Source organism: Argentina silus (genome assembly GCF_951799395.1).
Source record: "Argentina silus genome assembly, chromosome: 8".
Taxonomy (NCBI): domain Eukaryota; kingdom Metazoa; phylum Chordata; class Actinopteri; order Argentiniformes; family Argentinidae; genus Argentina; species Argentina silus.
In genome coordinates this window covers 12,636,014-12,658,401 of record NC_139662.1, presented here as the reverse complement: position 1 = coordinate 12,658,401, position 22,388 = coordinate 12,636,014, and the positions used below count along the sequence as shown (strand labels likewise).

The window sequence follows — 22,388 nt, the reverse complement described above, 5'->3', positions numbered from 1 at the left end:
AGAGAGAGAGAGAGAGAGAGAGAGAGAGAGAAAATGGTATGGTGATAAATTTAGTGCTGGAGAGACAGACAGCACCTGCCATTGTCCAGCAGCTTTATTGCAGGCCACAGGTCAAAGGTCAAATCTCTTATTCTGGACCTAAGATATACACAGTAAATAATGTGGCAATTTATGGGGATGAGTGACCACAAACTGCACAGAGGCAAACTCTGATTATGTCAAGTGGGGTTTAGTAATGGGACTCTCATGATTGAGTTGCTCTTAATCACATGACTTGACCAGCCATAACTAGAGTCCAAAATACTTCCTGGTTAGGTCACATGGTCAGGAAAAATCAGGGCCATTTTCATGTTAAGTGAATAATCATGTGATAATTTCTTTGTATGTCTTGAACTCTGAGCCAAGGTAAACCTGTCCTGCCTGTGTGTATTAACATGCCACACAAAATAATTACTCTTACTCAAGACCTGGCACCACCCAGGTCTTGAGTAAGAGTAATTATTTTTGAAAGGTGTCATGAATTTCACATTGTTGCATATTTTCTTCCTCCCACACTACACTACCCCTCTGAAATAACCTTCTCTGGAATCTAACTATAACTTTGTCTGGAATTATTATGAGGACTTTGAGCACATACTATTTTTTGTTTCTAATTATGTAATTCCCTTATTGTGCCAACAGATACTGTCCTGTATAAATACGTAAATATACAAAGCCAAATCAATATCTTATGTTAGAAGATATCAGTCTTATGTGAGAAGGGTATGTGATTTGAACTTTACATTGTATGGTCAACCAAATGCATTCAAGGACCTTAGACAGATTTTCAAAGTATCCACATGTTGTTTTCTCGGGAATAACAATCAAAAACCTAAAGTTAAACCATTAAACTTGCTGAACTGTGTGTAAGTCATGTCCCTTCTTGCAACCTTTATCACCATTTGAAAATGAAAGGTGCAAACCTTTCAAACCTGTCTCACGACAGATAGCACGACTCGTCTATGCTAAAGTAGTAGTAGCTGTAGTTCAGACGCTGCGCGTCACGCTAGAATGACAACATCTGTCGTAAGACGATGACGTGCAAACAAAAGAACATATTTGGTCTTAAGTGTGAATGAGGAATGGTGAGATGCCTCGCCTGGGTGGCATCCTCCTCAGCTTGTTTGCTCCTTGTCCACCAGGCAGGTCTACAGGTGTTCTAAAAGCAGGATGCTGTAGGAGTGTTTATTTACTCTCTCTGAGTGGGTTTATGTTTGCGGCACCTTTTTAAATATCTCGTAAACAGGATGTGGAAAGGCCACAATGAAAAAGACTGGGATGATGAGTTTTGTAAAATTGTAAAGAAAAAAAACGTAAACCCAGGGGACTAGGGAAGGGCTGTTGGCAGAGGAGGTTCAGAGTGCAGTAAGTGCGGCAACTATGTTACACCTCACTCCCAGAAAATGTGCTGGACATGCTGCACTGTAGGCTACTGAACTGTATCAGGAAACATGGATATGAGTCGACACGTGTTGCGATTGTCATAGTTACATACATTGTCTGTGTAAACAGAGAAGAGGCAAGGCCGTGATGACACTGCGTGGGGAAAACCCTGCGGTCAAGCAGGGTCGCAAAGCAGAGAGAACTCTGAGAATTTCTCAGGAGTGTGGTCTCTGTGTCTGCCTGTGTTTGGGGGTTGGAGACGGGGGGGACAAAGCAGCCATTCATTCACGTTGGGTTCCTATTGGAGAGCTTGCCCTCTGAAATGTTGTTTTTTCTCCCTTCCTCCCAACCGTACAGTGTACTACTGCTGACACATGGCCAAGAGGGTGCAGATAAACTGTCTATTTGGGGCTGTCAAAAATCCCTCCGTTGGTTGACGTCACAGTAATTACTTGACCCTCGATAAGCATTTTCAGACTGTACCCCCTCTATTGGTTTGTTTATTTGCTATCAGAGGCTGGGGCGGCAAGAGGAGTGGGTGTGGAGAGAAGAAGTAGGTGGTTTCTTAAAGACGAATGAAAGAGGGTCTTTGTCCCTAAATGTTTTCCTTTTATTCCCCCCCCCCTTCCCACTCCTCTGCTTCCTCTCTCCACTCCTTCCTCCTCTCTCCTCTCACCTTTGTTTTTTTTTTGGTGTGCCCCCCAAAAAAAAAAAATTCTTGGGGGTGAGAGTATATAAGGTCCTGCAGGAGTGGAGATTCCTCACAGTCATTTGAAAGGTTTTTCTGTCACCAGAGCGAGCTGACCATGGCCAGACTTGGGCTCTTTTGCTTCTGCATATATGCAGCAGCCTCACTCATTGATGGGAAAGCAAGCAGGAGAGGTGAGAAGCTTAGGACCTCCAAACTCCGGGTAGCAACGGACACACCTGAACAGGAGGACGCTCTCCTCCCCGGTAAGATTTGCGATGCGCATGTAAAAAGGAGAGTTGGAGGCAGCCATGTGCATCTCGTGAATTCATAGATATTTGAATTTAAAAAAACAGATTGTGAAAAGAAGGAGAAATATGTGTGCATGCTCCTCTAAGTTTCTAGTTTGTGTGATTTTCATCAGTCTCCTCAACTCAAGGTTGATTCACAAACCTTCAGATACATCTACACCTCCATTGTCTATTTGGTGTTTTTTTGGTGTGTATTTTCCCTATGGATTGTGAAGTACAGGTTAATAGTGTGTGTGTGTGTGTGTGTGTGTGTGTGTGTGTGTGTGTGTGTGTGTGTGCACGCTTGCATGTGCGCGTCTGCAGGCAATGAGGGGCAGTGCATGGTGAATGGGATGTCCCTGTTTGACGGAGCAATGTGGTCGCCTCAGCCCTGCTCCGTGTGCCAGTGTCAGAAGGGCACTGTCAGCTGTCACCCCGTCCCCTGCGCTGGTAAGGTGGCAGCTCCAACAACCCCATGAACCAGCAGCCTGTTTGCAGTCATAACACTTGACTTGGATAGTCCTGTTGTCCATCGATGTTCAACTGACGGTGCACAGATGATCCAATTGACATGCAAGGGCTACATTTCAGCCTTCCTAGCTAAAGATAGTTATGTTCCCTCTTGATGGAACTATCCAAATAATAATAATACTTCCTTCACTGCTATCGTTCCTCATTTACGCTGCAGATTGTTGTTTATGAATTATTTACTTATGAATCATTTCAGCGCTCTAAATGGAACTGACTTTTATGTCCCATAAAGTGTACACACTGACTGGGGGAATAAGATTTGAACTTGTTTGCTTTCTGCCTCAGGTTTAAATAGCCAGCCTTCAGGGGCTCCCAAAGGCAAGAGACCCTCCGTTAATGCAGAGGATAAAGAGGGGATCACAAAACGGAAGAAGAGTCTCCAAAGGAGAGCAGAGTCTGCTAAACTCTCTGCCTTTCGTGGGGCTCAGGAAGTGAAGGAGAAGAAGAAGGAGCGGGCTGCGACTCCATCCAAATCGGTGGGTGGTGATCATGATGATGATGACTTTATCCAATGTGTTAGGAGCGGGTTGGAACTCCATTGAAAAGAGTAGGTTCAAAGATAAATACACAAAAGTGGGAAGCCCTAAACTTGCACAGCAGACCTGCCTACTGTAATGACTACTCAATATTGATTGAAGTGATATTTGTCCTGAGAACATTTAACCATTTTCGATTATTTGATATACAATATATTTTGTGACCGATGTCTATGTTCTTTACAGGTGCCTTCCATTGTGACTGTGAAACCCATGGCCACACAAAAGAAGAAACAGGAAGTAGCTCTTAAAACGAACATCAGGAGAGTTGAGTTGCCTCTGGCCAGGGGACGAGGGGGTCACGAAAGACCAAAGCATGACCGGAAGACATCCAAAGACAGCCTTCCATACAGGCCCGTACCGGATGATGACGATGATGACGATGATCACGATCATGATCACGATCACGATGACCCCGACGATGATGACGATGATGATGACGACTACATCGGTCGGCCCGCTGGACGACCCATCCTGAGAGCCACCGGGCGCCCGGTGATGGCATCAACAGGACGGCCACTTATGACATTGCCAGGCCGACAGGTTCCAGCTGCCCCCAGGAGGGCCGTTCCCAGATCTCCGGGGCGGCCAGTGGTTACATTCCCCCAGAGGCCCAGCTTCATGGAGTCTCTCCCTGCTGGCTGCCTGCTCTCAGAGTCTCTGATCGCCTGTGGCAGCACTGGCATAGCCCACATGCCCATCCTCACTGACCAGGGGATCACGACCCTCTACCTTGCAGGTGATGAGAGAGACAGCTCTGACATATGATTAAAGCCACAGTCTGTAGGATTTCCAGAATGAAATATATCTATATATGTTGAATATGACTTGAGATTACAATATCACAATGAGATCAGTGCAACTGTCAAACCATATCATAAACAAAACTCTATTGTTTATGTTTTTGTGTTTATGTTATGACTTTGTAAACAAATGATGTACAGCTTCAAATTATGCCTATGAAAAGTAATGTTACCGTAATGCCATTCCCTGAGCAATAACATTGAAATCAAGTGCAGTTTGCATCTGAAAATGTCATGTTCATGCATTTTCTCCATTGTTTACATGTTTGTTGGTGGCCCACTCTTTGATAGTTTGCAAGACTTATAGATTGTGGCAATCAGAAATGTTTTAAAGAGTCAAAGACAGATTGAAGGATATGGATTAAGTTTAGTTTAGTATGGAAATTGGGAAGGGCAAGGATTTTCCTGTTTTAAGTTTCATACATTATCTGACTGTTTTTTATCTCTAGAACTTGGGCTCAAATCAATCAAAATCTGCTTAGCAGTAAATGCATGTGCATATAGACATAACATTTTTCACTTTGTCAAATTGATTTGAAAAGCGGCTTTAATCCTGTTGTTCAGTAGATGATGGCACTTCTTTCTCTATAGGAATAATGAACTCAATAATGTTGTGTTTATCCTTTTTATCTCTTTCCAGACAACAAAATCAGTAAAATCCCCTATCGGGCGCTGGCTGGGCTGCCAAACTTGGAGTGGCTAGATCTGAGTAAGAATAAGCTAGATGACACCTCCATCAGCTCTGACCTCTTCCAGGTGAGTCGGAGAGCTTAATGTCACTAAAATGTCACAGAGTAAAAGTTTGACATTTTCATTCGAAAAGTAGTTGGGGAGTTAGTTTCCACCACTGATGACAACACGTTTGGCTTTCGTTCCAGTTGAGCTGCCAGGCCCACGCCCACACAACAACCTCATGTTACTGATCTGTTGACCATTCTCATGCTACAGTACATCTGAGGATCTGATAGGTCTGTGTTACTGTACCTGCTAATGTTTCAACAAGATTATCCATCTTGTGATTGACAGCTAGGACTTCTGTTGTCTCCCTCCGGATAAGAGAACATACCTGGCGCCATTGGGGCGAATCTCACTGAGCTGTTGCAATGAATGAGAATATTGTCGGTCAACAGACAAACCACTACTAAAAAAAGGACAATCATTCTTTCTGGCCTGGCCCACTGACATTTAGCTGTTCTCACTGGGGTGCTATAGTCCATGATGCCAAAAACTCAGAGTGCTGAAAAACTGCTTGTCATAGAGAGAGAGAGGGAGAATATTTATTGACCCCCCAGCTCGCTATACAACTCGGAGTTGACAAAAACCATATAATCGGCGTCTGTATTATTTTAAAATAGGAGGTATTATTTGGATAAGACATTGGCTAGAATTCAATCACATTTTTTCTGCGATAAAATTCTTATTCTTCCTGCACCACTGAAAAAAATACATTTTATAGATGTTTTCAAACGCCTTCAAAACACAGAACAAAACAACAGCTCAGACATAGCTGATGTGCAGTTATGAGACAGTACAGTACATCATTCCAGGTAAGATGACATGAGCTAAGATGACATTTCAACAGTCTTGAAAAACAAGTACAAGAATTTGTGTAATTTAACATTAGGGTTTACGTTTGTCATGGGATGACAGATTTTTGCTCTGCAATTTAAATTCATATTAACAACATTGAAAATGAAACGCCGTTCTCCGTTGGCCATAACTTTGGCCTAGGCCTACTTCATTGCGTGCGGGTATGTGTGCAGTTTATCACATACCGGGTAGCAAGTCCGAAGGGGGGTTCGGGAGCCAAAAAGGTTGAAAACCACTGTGATATACTACTATTGTGACAATCATAGCATATTTTTCAAACCAATTTCATTTCATATCTGGGACAAAATACATTTTACTACTAAATACGCATTTATACCTGCAAACATACAATATCGTGTAGTCATTTGATCATCAACGATGGATCTATGTTAGGCTTTTATCCATTCATTCATCTATCTCAAAGATAGTATGAACTTCATTCAACTTTAGCCGGGTGAAATCTACTTCTGATTGGTTGATAATTCAGATGGGCGAGGTTAGAGAGCCTCAGACAGGGCGTGTACATGTGACCAGACTAGTTGTTCCCCAGCAGAAGTTGGGTGGCTTTTTGGTGGCAGGTGAATACAATTTCACACTCAGCTGATGGTCATCACCCGTTGTTTTCCTCGCGACCTCCTGCATCCCTGAATTAACAAACCAAATGTGAGCACTCAGCTAATCGGCAAGTCAGATCGTCTGGTTGCAATTGGTCCATCTGACGAGGGGTGCAAGATACAGTATCATCATTGAAAATTTCATTTCTAATCTATGGTTGTTGGTATTATTCCAGTAGAATTACATGGGAATAACTATCCTGCACTGGTTGGATAAGTGAAGTTAGTTACATACAAGTTACAACAGAGCACAACAATTATAAGAACAGTTCAAACATGTTTGTTTCATTGTGATTAATAGGTTATTCAACTTGTAGTTATCCTGGTTTACAGGTATGTGATGTGAAGTGTAGCCCAAAACCTTTGATTTGAAAGAGAATGCATTGTCAGAGTGGAGGAACAATATGGTTTTTATACAGTTTGAGTTCCCGCAATTCAGGTTTAATTGACCCATAGTTACTTCACTCTGTGTTGGTATCAACTTGTCGTTCTTGAATATACACAGGGGCGAAAATAAGTGGTAAAACGGTGTGTGCCAAATAGTTAGGGGTCCAAGCAGTAAAGGCATTTTAAAGTGGTGGTGCTGTAACCAGCATATGGTCATAACCTTTGACCTGTTTGGTTCAGTCATAACATTTGGTAGACTTGTAGAGGGGCAGGACAGAAGCTCATTCAAGGAAAATTTTGCATTTAGGCCACATTGTGGTGCCATATTACACCAATGGTGCTCAAACGCTTAGACCCCAGATCATTATAGCGGCTATATCTCTAGGATAATTTAGTATCACTATTAAAAGAAAAAAAAGGAAATTTAATTTTGTACATGAACGAATGAATAGCAAAATAGAAGCTCATGGTAACATGGTCCTTCTTCTGCATGGACATGTCGGGAGAGGGAGACTGGTTAGGTACGTAAGAAGTAGCACTCTAATGTTCAAGGTGGGTGGATTCTTGGCTCGTTTCAGAATCTGACCAAGCTGAGGAGGCTGATTTTGGATGGCAACAATTTGACCAAAATCCCATCGTTCCTTCCGCCGTCGCTGGTGGAGCTGAAGATCAATGACAACAAGCTCAGTGGCCTCACACCTAACAGCTTTAAAGGTATGAAATTCAGCCTTTAGTTTTTCAGGTTAGTCTCTTTGATCCTCTCTTTTAAATCTCTTTATAAGAGCCTGAGGGTGGTGCAACATGTTAATGATGATGTCTCATGATGACTCATGTCGCCCTTGGTCGCGAAGTTCGAAATAATCCATTGCCATTTTCTATTTTGTCTCTCTACAGGTTTGTCTAAACTGCTTACACTGGAGCTTGAGGACAACCACTTTCATGATGGGAACGTGTCCCCTTTGACCTTTCGACCTCTCAAGAAACTGATCTACCTGAGACTGGAGGACAACAATTTCCGTGCCATCCCCTCTGGGCTTCCAATGTCCCTTGAGGTCAGTGAAAGGAAAGACCAGGAGTTACTACTAGCCATCTGACCGATCTAGGAAAAACTTTGGGCCCTAATTATAGCCTATCACAAGGGAGCCTGTAACTAAAATCCTGGCTCTAGCGATAGGACAGGGTATCTATAACTGATGGCTAATCATTGTGCAGGAGACCATATTAAATACTTTTTTTTTAAATCCCAAATAGTATCCCTCTAGGCACTGTGTAGATCAGAGGATTCGACAGGTGCTTATATCTATCCGATAATTTCAGAGCAACACAAATGCCTACGGGACAGGAGCTAGGGATATCATTACGGTTGGGTGTTTAAGTAGATCCAAATTTGTTGTGGGTACAAAAAGTATTTAAACATGGGCCTTTCGTTTCAGGAACTCCACTTGTCTGATAACAGAATAGAGGAGGTACATGAGGGCATCCTTAACAAGACAGTGAATCTAAGGATGCTGGACCTCAGCCATAACCGGATACGTGAGGATCGCATATCCCCAAGGGCCTGGATACACCTGCTGTAAGTACGAACTATAATAATGCGCTTAGACCCAGGCCACAGAGAGATTTCGTACAAAAAAACGTATAGAGACAATGTTTTTTCTATTTTCTATTTTGTCTCTTTGAGGCCAGGGCCTTGTTATTGTAGGGCATCTGTGATATCAGTGCAATAGTGATGGATGATTGTCATTTAGGCTGTGCTATTTCATAATGGTTAATGGAGTTTGCATGAAATAAAAATACGTTTTTGCATGAAACATTCAAAACATGCCTTGCAAGTATTAACCCCTCCTGCACCATTGTCACATTTGTTGCCTCAGAACCCGCACATCAAATACTACAATCACGTCTTCTCAGTTATTTATTTTTTCATCAATACAAAAAAAATAACTGTCCAGTAGACTCAGTGATGCAAAAATCCTAACTTAATGTATTTTAATTTCAGGCTCTGAGGCAACAAGGCACTGCACAGAAATGTATTTTAATTGAGAGGGATCGTGATACTGGAGCGCCACCCTGAGGACATGTTGGGATAGATCATATTCCCATGATGGGTTAACGTTACTTCACAGAAAATGTGACCTCAGTGTTGACTTTCCTGTTATTGTAATCCAGCAAGGCTTTTCGGATAATTGTTAATATTTGTTTTACCTTGTCATAAGAAAGGTATGTGTAAAACCTTTTGAACCTAGGTTCTCACAAGAAGTTCTTCACTACCTGAATTCTGCATGATACAATCACATTAGGTTTTCATCCAAAACTCTTTGTGCATATTATCGTCTGCCAGTTTGACTCCTGGCAACAAAGACGAAAATATAATGAGAAGGAAAACAAGAGGAGAAACGGAAAATAAGTTTGGGGTGTGCTGATGTGGCTGGCTACAAAGGATACAGTCCAGCTTTATGATAGGTTAGAGAGAGAGTCAACCTCAAAGGGAGGGACAGCTGGCAATCTGTTTTTGTGTGTCAAGTCAAGTTTATTTTAAAGTGCATTTTCGCAAGACTCAACACACTTTACAGACAAAAAGAAAGTGGTAAACACAGGATCAATACAGTGAATAATGATGGTGATGCAATTAAAAAAGATGCACACATTTAGACATGCACAATAAAGACGTACACACATATTGACATAAAGACAGTCATGGGAGGAGGGATTGGGGGGGGGGGGGGGGGGGGGTGCAGCGGTAAATGGTGACGGGGGGTGGGTATCCGTGTTGTGTATCTGCACAGATAGGCCAGCTGTTGCACCTATCGGAAATGGATTATTGACACATTTCTGATACTTGTTTGTGAATGTATTTTTCCTCACCATTTCAGAAAGTTGGAGTCGTTGGACCTGTCTCACAATAAGCTGGTGTACGTTCCCTCCTTCCTCCCAGTGGCTCTTCGCCAGCTCACCCTGCACCACAACCAGATTGAGCGGATACCCGGCTATGTGTTCGGCCACATGCAACCGGGGCTGGATTCCCTCCACCTATCCCACAACAGGCTACGGGATGACGGGATAGACTATGTGTCTTTCCTGGGCCTGCACAACTCCCTGATGGAGCTACTGCTGGACCACAACCTGCTACGCTCCATACCCCGGGGTCTGCTGAAGCTCAAAAACCTGCAGCTTCTTCGCCTCAGCCACAACCTGATCAGGTAATTCACTTTATTTGCAATATGTCCCTCTCGATAGTGTTGCCAACTTTATGACTCTAGATCAAGAGATTTGTTTGTGACACTGTCAGGGATTAGTTATTATATTATGCTGCTTTTTAAATTAAAAAAAAAGAAAATGACATCACACAGTGATCATATTCCCATTCCCAACATCTTCAAATCGCTTCCTAAATCAATGACGCAATTGAGTTAGTGTCACTATATCTTCTAACACCTTTGTGCCAATAGCTGCTCTTTTTTAAAAAGTTGCCATCACTGCTTCTCAGTCCCCCTCCTCCCACCTGGAAACTACGTTGAGAAGAGCTCAGCTCTGAACTCTCTGTTGAAACTACGTTGAGAAGAGCTCAGCTCTGTACTCTCTGTTGAAACGAGATAGCCACCTACAGTAACGACCATAATGGCACGTCCAAATCTCAAATTGCTACCTTAAACCTCAGCATGTAATTTCTGTCTTTCTCTCAGTTGTTATCGCTTTCAGATTTAGACCAACGGCCTTTTGGCATGTGTAAGTATTTGTCTCTGTCTGTGGTGACAGGGTGTCTGTTTTTATTTCTGTGTGTGTCCCTCCACTCTGCAGCTATGTCCCTCTGAATGCTCTGTGTGACACGCGCGACAGCATGGACTCACCCCTGGTCTCCGTTCAACTGGAGTACAACCTGATCGACCGACGTCTCATCCCGCCCACCGCGCTCTCCTGCATCAAGACCTACCACAGCATCATCCTACGACCCCAGAGTCACGAGGACCATGAGTAGCAACCCCCCCCCCCCCCCCACACACACACTCATCCCACGTCTGACCCATCTCTCTCTCCTAACCTCCTAGTGCTGATCTGTCATGTAATCAGTGGGTTTCATCATCGGAATGAATGAGGAAGATTCCAGCCTACTGCATGTGTTTGTATTTGTGTCTTAATGTTTTTTACTGCAAAACTCTGTGAGGCCTCTAGCAATGTTAATCCTAATAGCACCTATCTGAAAATAAAGAGGGAGGCAGTTACCTGGGGACATGCGTGAGATCCAGATTGACTGTAGTTAGTGAAAGTATATTCAGGTTTTCCCCACAATCACCCTTTTTTTTATCATTGAACCAATGTGTCCTTGTCATCAACTTTGTGACAAATCTGTGTAAAGAAAAATGAAAATGAAAAATGTAAATAAAAAGTAATGTCAAATAATTGCTCACCACAGTCCATAGCAACTATCGTATCATGTCAGTATATATAAAAGTGCTGATACATGAATACGTAGATGGTATATGTCATTGGGCTCTATTTTTGACAAACCTAATTCATGGTTGATCCAGCCCAGTCACTTATACTGTATGATTACGTGTGCGTGCACACGATAGTACTTACTGGCAGCCTTGGGTTTGTGTGGCAATGGCCACAAGCAGGAATCTACAAATAGTGGGGGCGCTACATTAACATTAACTAAATTAAAACTGAACTTGTAGTAGTAGTAGTAGTAGTAGTAGTAGTAATAGTAGTAGTAGTAGTAGTAAGTAGTAATAGTAGTCGTAGTCGTAGTCGTAGTCGTAGTCGTAGTCGTAGTCGTAGATGAGCTGAACTAGCTGGTAATAGTATAAATAACATCAAATGTCACCTTAAGGTTAGCTTGCTGTCCTTCTTTCTTATGTTCTCGGTAATACCTTATGACACACACATATTTATAACACAACTGGTTATTTCTGATGTTGGTCAAAACAAATCACACTCTCTGAACGTCTTAATTGCAATCTAGTCTTTGTTGACAATATAAGGAATTTTAAGTACAACATGTTATTTATAGATAATGGATGAAACATCATGGATTGCGTGTGTTCTTCTGAGCTGGGCAGAGGCTGCCTCTTCTTGCTCTATTCTTAGCCAATACTGCATTTGCCCTTTAAGTGGTGGGACAGTACCAAAAAAACATTTATTTTGAGCATCTTAAGAGGACTAATTCAAAGTTGCTTAGCTCATCAGGACTGGTTGGGTTATATAACTGATATTCAGATCCAGTACCTTTCAGATAAACTTTACTTGACCGACCCTGGGACTAAATGTTTCACTTTCAAACATGCCAAAACAAAAACCCTTGATAGCAAAGTTAAAAAACGATACAACTCTATGGACAAGGACTACTTCTAACAATTCCAACTGAAATAACAAACAAACACATTTTTAAACACTTTTAAGAACTTTGCAGCTTCAAGGTTTGGTAACGGAATGGCCCTAAAATCTCCCTGTTTTATTTTTTATGTAACCACATTTCCACAAAACTCTGTTAAATATCTGCTCCAATTAAGAATCAAATATGTCTGCAGAAATAGGTTTTCTGTGTCTTTATCTTTATTACACTAAAAGAAAATAGCCTACACTTTTGGCAGCAAAAAAATTATTTGGAAAAAATTATGTCATATGAAGACACCCAAACTGCTCCAAGTTTGCCTCAGACATAGCCTCTGCAAAATGAACTTTCATTATTGTCTGCAACCAGTATGGGAAGGAACCTAAGAATCTGTTTTAGGGACACCACACCATACAGTATGTGTCAGTGTTCTCTTTCATGATAAAGATCCCTGTGGAAGAACCATTTTGGAACCCTTTTAAGTTCCATGTAGTTCCAAAAGGGTTCTAAAAGGGTTCTCCCACAGGGACAGCCAAAGAACCCTTTTATCAGTAAAAACACTACAAGTATTTGTTAGGTCTACCTACAGTATACTTCTTACTTTTGTTAACTTTCATTATCCTTGCTCCTCATGAGGTAGAGCAATTAGAATATATCTTAACAAAATATAAAATGGTAACAAAATGACACAGAGAGGCTGGGCAATGATTCTTAGTCTTACAGAAGCCAAACCATTTCCTAAAAATGAAATAGAACTGTTGATATTAGTTGACCGGGGTCTATACTTGAACATTAATGAGGTTTGGTTCTTGATAGGTGTTTTCTTAGACTTTAGTATATGTTTCACCAGAAGTCAAAGCCTCTGCTTATCCCTATGTTTATGATGGAAGATGGTTGATAAATGTATGTCTGACTTAATGTCCCAAAAATATAGACTCTTAACTTTAATTTGGCACCTAATTTGATCCTCATGGGTCCTTTTAGACAGAACTGCCCTAAAACCCACTCTTTAAAACACACAATTTCTGGATAACGAGTTACCAAGAAAACATAAACAATAGAACAAATACATTTAAACAAGCATATGTAAGAGGGTCGGATTCTTGTCCGTCTGAAGCTGGATTCAAACCCATGTAACATGACACAACATTTTTAGAGAAATTGGCGCACTGCCCAATACCAAAATCATGACATTGGTTGGGCATCACTACTTCAGGTCTCAGGAAGGTGAGATGCTATCATAGTTAGACGTTTCACAAATAGCACTTGATTTCGAAGACATGATTTGATGCTATATATCATGTTTACAAAATCTCAAAAAACTAAAACAATCAAATAATAGGTCAATGTTGTTTTGATGATGGTAAAGTTATGAAAAGACTGTTATTCATTGAATTATTTCTAAGTCATGAAAATCTAGTCTGAAAATATTGCTGACAGTGGTTTTAACTATGAAACAATGAAATGAAAGAGAAAACTCTCTCTCTCTCTCTCTCTCTCTCACACACACACACACAGAGACACACACACACACAGAGACACACACACACACACACACACACACACACACACACACACACACACACACGCTAAAACAGCAATGAAAAGGGGACTGGACAAACTTTTGGTCATGACTTAAAATACTTGTTCTTTCCCCCCCTTGGTAACTACTTCCGTGGTTTGTAAAAGGTCCTGTGCAGAGCTCTGACTCTGTTGGCAGACGGACAGCATCATCCCATGGAATGAATAAGTAAAATCCTGTACATTCATTTGTAAAGTTTCATCATTCATTACCACCATCTTTTGTTTGGTAAACTTCTCGACAGTCTTGGAAATTTGTGTTTGTCTTTTTATAGCTGAAACGGTAAGTGCATTTCTGTTTCATAGAAACATGGGAAATATATGTATTTCTTGAGTTAGTAATAAGGTTATGATTACTGTATCATTTAGAGTTAGAGACTGTATGATTACTGCATGCTGGGGATTTGCCATGGGTTTCTGCATCTAAGACGATTTTGATGATTTTGATAATAGATTGAATGTTAACTTTTGTTTTGATTATGTTTACAAAAAATGACAGAAACTTGACAATTATCATTATATTATTTATTGGCCATTCACATAAGGCTATTTTATAAATGTATCAAGGGACAGAACAAATGTTGCACTCTGACAGTTGGTTATGGATAATATACAATAAGGATAATTTCACTGTCATTCCCATATTTGCAAGCTACCTTAGTCGTCACAGCAGAAAACAAAAATAACAACCAAATCCACTATAGGTTGCTTCATTTTTTCATGTTTTGAGGAAACAATCTCTCAAGTAGGTTGAGAATCAAATTGGAAAGCAAATCAGTCCTTTTTGCATAATGGTAACTCATATCTCATTGACATTTATCTAGAGATCTTACCCTCTGCTGATATGACTGTCAGAGTGGGTCTATAAAAATCACCCTGGGAATGGCCAGCTTTTACCACAGTGGCTTCATGGCCCTTACTGTGGTAAAGGGTGTGGGAGCTTGCCTGCTGAGAGGCAAAGGAACAGAGGGAGCAACCCATTCACAACACGTGGCACAGGCAGAGAATTTAAATTGCAGCATAGCACCACAGCAAAACATTTTCATGAAAAAACTCTCTTTCTCAAGCCTTCACAATGTTTTTTTCTTTCTAGAATTACCTAAGGATATCTATCCGTAGTCTCTTACAATACAATTCTACTTTGAAATAATAATCTGTTGCACAGATATAGAATGGAAGTTTCTTTATGATTTGTTGTACAATGTGATATGTTACAATTTGAATGCATAACTAAAAGAATTGCGTCAGGCACAACCCCAACTCAAAGGAAATTCGTGTGAACCGATGTCTTGGTGAGACACAAAGACCACATAGTATCCACAGTCCATGGTTTTATTGCCTCTCTCATGCCAACCACATAATTAATGGGAAGAGTAAGATAGGCTTTTAAGTGAGATCGGCTGTAGATCATCTTTGAGGATTGGAGCCTATGCCAATTCGTGTGCATGCTAACCTCAAAGTCAGAGCATATTTCACTCAAATGGAAGGGCACTTTGTCAGCAGGTAGTTTGTTTTGGACTGCATTTTGCTGTGGTGTGCAGTGTTGTCAATGAAATATCTATGGAACAATTAGATACTATATCCAAGACACGGAGAGATAATGACTGGAGACATTTGAATGCCACCATAGAAGGGTTCAAAGGATAAAATATCATGCTGAAAAGTAACATTTGATCTCTAATCGCATTTCAAAATATGGTGTTCTTGGTCGTTCGCTCACGTTACATACCATTTTTACATATTGGTCGTTGAAAAGGATAAACACATATTTGCCAATACAAAAAACAAAGCATATTTACCTTTTCAATTTTCAGTATGGCCACAGAGGGCAGCAAAGCAAAATTCTCACATCCTGTACCTTTAAAGAGATGTAACATCCAAACTTTAACAAATGTTATCATACCTTTGAAGAGTCCTAAACTATGGCCTGTGCACATGTTTTGAGGCATGTATTACATTTATCCATGGCATATACAGCAAAGTATCCACCAGCAATGGCATTCCTGGCACCAGTGATATCCCTTCTAGTCAGTTTCAAATATATTTCAAAATCAGCAAAATCCCCTCAGCAAACCATACATGTCTAAACTGTCCATTCTTAATTCTCAGCTCGGTATGTTACAGTAGCTCAGTCACTCACGATAAATGGCAGCGGAAATAATGGGACTTAACATAAGACCATTCATTCTGAGGTCTGGAAACATTTGACAAACTTTCATTTTGGCATAAACTATCACTTTAAGGACTGAATTCACAACTGTTGCTATCATAGATTACTGTTTACTTCTCTGAGTTTTCATCTTGTGCTTTAACCTCAAGAAAAGGGTCCAGATGAGAGGCAAAGCCATGCTTCCCTTCTCCACTCTACTTCTGCTGTGTGTCATCACACTACCCACCCCATCTGTGGCCCTACCCTTTGAGCAGAAGGGATTTGCGGACTTTGGGAAGAGTTTTGATGTAGAGGGCCTGAAGAGGATGATGATGATGATGAATGATGAAGAGGAGGGCTCAGCTTTTGAGGAAGTCCACCCAGAAGAACATCCTTCTTGCCCGTTTGGCTGCCAGTGTAACTTGAAGGTTGTACAGTGCTCTGACTTAGGTGAGTCATAAGACAACATGTACAGTGCATTCGGAAAGTATTCAGACCCCTTCACTTTTTCCGCATTATGTTACAGCCTTATTCTAAAATGGATTAAATACTTTTTTTTCCCCTCATCAATCTACACAACACCCAATAATGATAAAGCTAAAACAGGTTTAGAAATTGTTGCTAATTTATTAAAAATAAAAAATAAAAATATCACATTTACATAAGTATTCAGACCCTTTACTCAGTACATTGTTGAAGCACCTTTGGCAGCGATTACAGCCTCAAGTCTTCTTGGGTATGACGCTACAAGCTTGGCACACCTGTATTTGGGGAGTTTCTCCCATTCTTCTCTGCAGATCCTCTCAAGCTCTGTCAGGCTGGATGAGGAGCGTCGGTGCACAGCAATTTTCAGGTCTCTCCAGAGACGTTAGATCGGGTTCAAATCTGGGCTCTGGCTGGGCCACTTAAGGACATTCAGAGACTTGTCCCGAAGCCACTCCTGCATTGTCTTGGCTGTGTGCTTAGGGTCGTTGTCCTGTTGGAAGGTGAACCTTCGCCCCAGTCTGAGGTCCTGAGAGCTCTGGAGCAGGTTTTCAGACGTGATGCTTGGCATTCAGGCCAAAGAGTTCAATCTTGGAGAATCTTGTTTCTCATGAGAGTCCTTTAGGTGCCTTTTGGCAAACTCCAAGCGGGCTGTCATGTGCTTTTTACTGAGGAGTAGCTTCCATCTGGCCACTCTACCATAAAGGCCTGATTGGTGAAGTGCTGCAGAGATGGTTGTCCTTCTGGAAGGTTCTCCCATCTCCACAGAGGAACTCTGGAGCTCTGTCAGAGTGACCATTGGGTTATTGGTCACCTCCCTGACAATGGCCCTTCTCCCCCTATTGCTCAGTTTGGCCGGGCGGCCAGCTCTAGGAAGAGTCTTGGTGGTTCCAAACTTCTTCCATTTAAGAATGATGGAGGCTACTGTGTTCTTGGGGACCTTCAACACTGCAGAAATGTTTTTGTACCCTTCCCCAGATCTGTGCCTCGACACAATCCTGTCTCTGAGGTCTAGGGACAATTCCTTCGACCTCATGGCCTGGTTTTTGCTCTGACATGCACTGTCAACTGTGGGACCTTATATAGACAGGTGTGTGCCATTCCAAATCATGTCCAATCAATTGAATTTACCACAGGTGGACTCCAATCAAGCCGTAGAAACATCTCACAGATGATCAATGGAAACAGGATGCACCTGACCTCAATTTCGAGTGTCATAGCAAAGGGTCTGAATAGTTATGTAAAGGTGATATTTCAGTTTTTTATTTTTAATAAATTGGCAACAATTTCTAAAAACCAGTTTTTGCTTTGTCATTATGGGGTATTGTGTAGATTAGGGAGGAAAACAACATTTTTAATCCATTTTAGAATAAGGCTGTAACATAACAAAATGTGGAAAAGTGAAGGGGTCTGAATACTTTCCGATTGCACTGTATATTTGTTATTGTCAAAATTCTGATATGAGAGACTTTTCCATACTGTACCAACATGTGCAGAGGTGTTAGACATGTGCCAGCCAAGCTAGTAGACTGCAATTTCTACTAGCTCAGGTAACATTCTACTAGCCCACCGTATTTGAGCTTGGCATGGCTCAAGCTCAAATATTATTCCTTATTAATACAGACACAAACAATATTTCAATTAATCTGTCTTACATGACTTTGTGACTGTCAGCTGTTCTTTTAGAATGAGAAGACAACAATTTCACTGACCTGGCAGCTCTGAAAACTACTAGCCTCCAGCTAGCGGTTAGCTTTATTTCGCTCCCTGCATGTGCCACTGCAAAATGGAAGTAGTTTCTCCAAGGCTGTTTTCCCCTCTCTTTTTTTCTACATTGCTTGTTGCAACGTGGAGTCTTGGTCATTGCTGGCTCTATTCTAATTATATGGGGAGCGCTCACACACAACAGCATGCAACACATCCATACAAACCAAAGCATGGGCTAATGTTTACAAAATTACAGCTTGATGATAAATCTAACCAGTTAACCCCATCATGCTTTTAAAGTGAACGGAACATTGAGTGTGTGTGTTTGAGTGTGTGTGTGTGTGTGTGTGTGTGTGTGTGTGTGTGTGTGTGTGTGTGTGTGTGTGTGTGTGTGTGTGCGGCAACATTTAAAGATGGAAATCAAAAACACTGATCATGCAATAAATCAACTTAATTGTGACTATCAAATTTGAACTGACAAAATGTAGACATGTGTGTCAAGCAATTTGGGGTAATTCATCTTTTGTGTTTTGATCTGCAGGTTTAACCTATGTGCCATATGACATCCCCTCTGATACCAGACTCCTGGACCTCCAAAGCAACCAGATCACAGACATCAGAGAGAATGACTTCAAGGGGCTTAGCAACCTCTATGTAAGAACCAACGTTGAAAACACCAATTGTGTATTTGACCCTTTCAAATACAATTTGTTGTAATTTGCATGTCTTTCACATCGTTTTAAATGAAGTGTTAGTCTTAGATAAAGAACTATTGAATACATAGTGCTAACAATAGTACATATTTAAGTATGTTAAGAATACCTAATAATTTATCTGAATGCATTTAAAATATTATGTTTGGTCTTTCAGAAATGTGGACCAATTGTTCCGAGCCCCCCTGTAATTCTGCTCCCCTCATGCCCTCTGCTCCCCTCCTCCCTTCTGCTCCCCTCCTCCCTTCTGCTCCCCTCCTCCTGGCCTCTGGTCCCCTCCTGCCCTCTGGTCCCCTCCTCCCTTCTGGTCCCCTCTTCCCCTCTGGTCCCCTCCTGCCCTCTGGTCCCCTCCTGTCCTCTGCTCCCCTCCTCCCCTCTGGTCCCCTCCTCCCCTCTACTCCCTTCCTCCTGGCCTCTGCTCCCCTCCTGCCCTCTGGTCCCTCCCAGGCTCTGGTGCTGGTGAATAACCGGATCTCCAGGGTGCACCCACGGGCCCTCATGCCTCTCAAACGCATGGAGAAGCTCTACTTCTCCCACAACGAGCTGACGGCCGTGCCCAAGAACCTGCCCGCTTCTCTGGAGGAGCTACGCATCCACGACAACCACATCAGGAAGGTGGCCGCTGGGACCTTTTCTGGGATAGGCAGTATGAACTGTATTGGTGAGACACATACTGTATCTTCCTATGTGACAGGATTTTATTAAGGGTGTGTGTGAAGGATATTCTATATATATACATACTGTATTCATACAAGCATTCCAAACTTTCACAACAGTCAAGGGACGACAACTAACTCTAACCCAATTGATGAAGAAAGAAAGCACGCTGCTTTATGCTACTCCTAAGTATCCCTCTCCCAAGTAAGCTGTACCACTATATAGACAATGTTCAGGTAGCAAAAACAAAAAGACTGAGCAATGGTGCAGGTGAACTCAAACCAACTGTTTGTAGTACTGTCTGCAGTATGCAGTGTTTGGGCTTTCTGTCTTTAATCTCATATGGTTATACAAAACCTTGAGTACTGGACCAAGTTTTAGCTCAGGTATCATGGTACCACATTGGTATAATTATTCATTTGCAACAACATTCCTGATAATTACAATTTCAATTTATATGGCAGTATGTACAGCAGTGAAGAATAGGTGTGGCTGTATTATAGCATGTATGAACATGTATGTGTTAAAGAGTTGGATTTATATAGCAGTTTTTTAAAAGTGCTCAAAGCAGCTTTGCAGCTGTCAGTTAACAGGATTATATTTCGCCCACAGAGATGGGTCGGAATCCTCTTCAGAACAGTGGGTTTGAGCCAGGAGCGTTTGATGGACTCAGACTGAACTTCCTTCGTATTTCTGAGGCTAAGCTCACAGGCATCCCAAAAGGTACCTTATGCGAAAGAATGTACCTTTGTATTTATATGGATATAATGTGTATATTCCTGCATTTTAAAGCTGCAGTACTCTGTTTATTTGTATGTGCTGTGTCAGGCCCGGTGGAATTCTTGACTTATTTTTTCTCTGGTAGTTCCATCCTGCAGCACCATGGGGTTGATATAGCACGGTCTGAAACCATGTGTTAGACGCAGAAGGTTCATACCATAATACTCACAGTGCATTAACTAGGATGAATATAAACTTCTCTTTTAACAATGTCCATGACAAGATAGAGCTTATATATGTTAATTTAAAGTAAACAGTGAGAAAATCTGTTGATAGCAGTGCAACCGTGACCTGTAGAATTCTTTATTACTGCGTGGGTGGAACCAAAACAGTAGAACGGTCGGGGATTGCGGATGTGCTGGCAGTGTCATCTTGAGGCTTTGAATAACAGGGATGTGGCAAGAACTTTTCCGGGCCTTAATTATGCAACGTATACATCCAGCACATTTCCACAGAAATTTGGTCTTTTGAATTTACAGACTTTGGTTGTTTGAATTTACTGGTCATATTTCACTTCCCTCACCTACCAGATCTTCCTGAAAGTCTACATGAGTTGCATTTAGATCACAATCAAATTCAAGCCATTGAGATGGGAGACCTGATGCAATATGGGGATTTGTACAGGTAAATCTGGTATCAATCAAGTAGCTTCATTAAGCTGTGTTTGAGTTTTTGAAAGTTTAGCACATTGTGAGTTTATTGTTGTCTTATCTTACCACTCATAGAATAAATGCAGAAACATCATTTTGAAAAAAGGCTGATTTAAAGAGTTGTTTTGAATTCACAAAACATTGAATTATATCAGGTACTGCTAACAGTCATGTTTTATGTTTTCACATTATTACCAAATTAAAAATTGTTCCATGAGTGGGTTTACCCTACATTGTATCATCAATTGTTGTATTTCAGTATCTCCCCCCTCTCTCTCTCTCTCTCTCTCTCTCTCTGTGTGTGTGTGTGTGTGTGTGTGTGTGTGTGTGTGTGTGTTAATGCGTGCATGTGTGTCTTGTGTGTGTGTCTGCGTGTGGTAGGTTGGGCCTAGGCTACAATCACATTCGCCACATTGAAGACGGCAGCCTGTATTATGTGCCAAACCTGAGAGAGCTGCATCTAGACAACAACCGGATCCCCAGTGTCCCTGTGGGCCTTCCTGAAATGAAGTACCTGCAGGTAAAGTGTGGCGGGGGTTTGTGAAGGCCCAGTAAAAGAGGGTTCCCCTAAGCCCAGATCCAGGATCAGCTTACCCTCCCCAGATCCTAATCTTTACTACAAGGGCGGAAACACAAAAATGGTCTTTGATCAGCATCAGGGATAACTTGATCCAACCTACCTTGTTGTGAAGCAGGATCACTTAACTATTATAAATTGTCTCTTCACCATGTGCAACATTATTGTTAGATATAATTATGTCATTATTTTTTACAGGTGGTCTACCTTCACTCCAACAACATCAGCCAGGTTGAGGTGAATGACTTCTGCCCTCAGGGCTTTGGTATGAAGAAGACTTTCTACAACGGCATCAGTCTTTTTGATAACCCAATAAAGTACTGGGAGGTCCAACCCTCCACCTTCCGTTGTGTCAGTAACAGAATGGCTATACAGTTTGGCAACCACAGAAAGTAGAATGCAAGAGGATCACACTGCAGAGGAATAGACACAACAGAGGGAGAAAAGAAAGAACTTCATACTCATAGTTCCAAAAGAATAACTTGATTGTTAGTGAGAGCATAGATAAGTTTAACGTAATTGATGTCTGTTTCACATGCATGGGTGGGTGGGAAAGAAAGAAAATGTACATTTTTGAATGATATTAAATTGTTTTAATTTTTTAAGATTGATAAGGTGACGTCAAATAGCAACTAGTCCAGAGCAAATTTGTGATAAGTGATTTTTATCTTTTTTTTTGTCTCAACTGACAACTCCTTAACATTTTGATTGAAGAACATGTCAGTACAAGCAACTTCAGATGCATTGATACCTCTTTATAAACATTGTTGAACATATGTTGTTTGTTGTTCTTGTTTTTGAGGGTTAGAGGAAGCAGTAGGCTATGAAAATTATGCTGGATATATGTTTTGTATATGACACATCTTTGAGCAAATGAATGTCATTAGATAGACGTAGA

At 41.4% G+C, this 22,388-nt stretch overlaps 2 protein-coding genes across 2 annotated transcripts; both read left to right on the top strand.

The window, feature by feature from the left end:
- Window positions 1-2,205: 2,205 nt before the first annotated feature.
- On the top strand, window positions 2,206-11,241 carry LOC310807930 (extracellular matrix protein 2). The gene is made up of 10 exons (XM_083674595.1): window positions 2,206-2,376; window positions 2,725-2,850; window positions 3,217-3,407; window positions 3,654-4,206; window positions 4,911-5,026; window positions 7,440-7,575; window positions 7,756-7,913; window positions 8,295-8,434; window positions 9,735-10,061; window positions 10,660-11,241. Exons 1-10 carry the CDS (start codon window positions 2,229-2,231, stop codon window positions 10,835-10,837), a joined length of 2,073 nt encoding a protein of 690 aa, XP_083530721.1. The 5' UTR covers window positions 2,206-2,228; the 3' UTR covers window positions 10,838-11,241.
- Window positions 11,242-16,120: 4,879 nt separating this feature from the next.
- On the top strand, window positions 16,121-22,087 carry bgna (biglycan a; the record flags this gene model as incomplete). Its single annotated transcript, XM_083674351.1, has 7 exons — window positions 16,121-16,373; window positions 18,655-18,767; window positions 19,274-19,487; window positions 20,096-20,206; window positions 20,794-20,887; window positions 21,295-21,433; window positions 21,689-22,087. The coding sequence occupies 7 exons, from the start codon at window positions 16,121-16,123 to the stop codon at window positions 21,884-21,886; spliced, it is 1,122 nt and encodes a 373-aa protein (XP_083530477.1). The 3' UTR covers window positions 21,887-22,087.
- Window positions 22,088-22,388: the final 301 nt, after the last annotated feature.

Bases quoted from the DNA above. Each gene is read 5' to 3' on its own strand.
- LOC310807930 (XM_083674595.1), top strand. From the start codon at position 2,229: ATGGCCAGACTTGGGCTCTTTTGCTTCTGCATATATGCAGCAGCCTCA. The intron at 2,851-3,216 runs GTAAGGTGGCAG...TTTCTGCCTCAG, and splicing joins TCACCCCGTCCCCTGCGCTG to GTTTAAATAGCCAGCCTTCA. The intron at 10,062-10,659 runs GTAATTCACTTT...TCCACTCTGCAG, and splicing joins CTCAGCCACAACCTGATCAG to CTATGTCCCTCTGAATGCTC.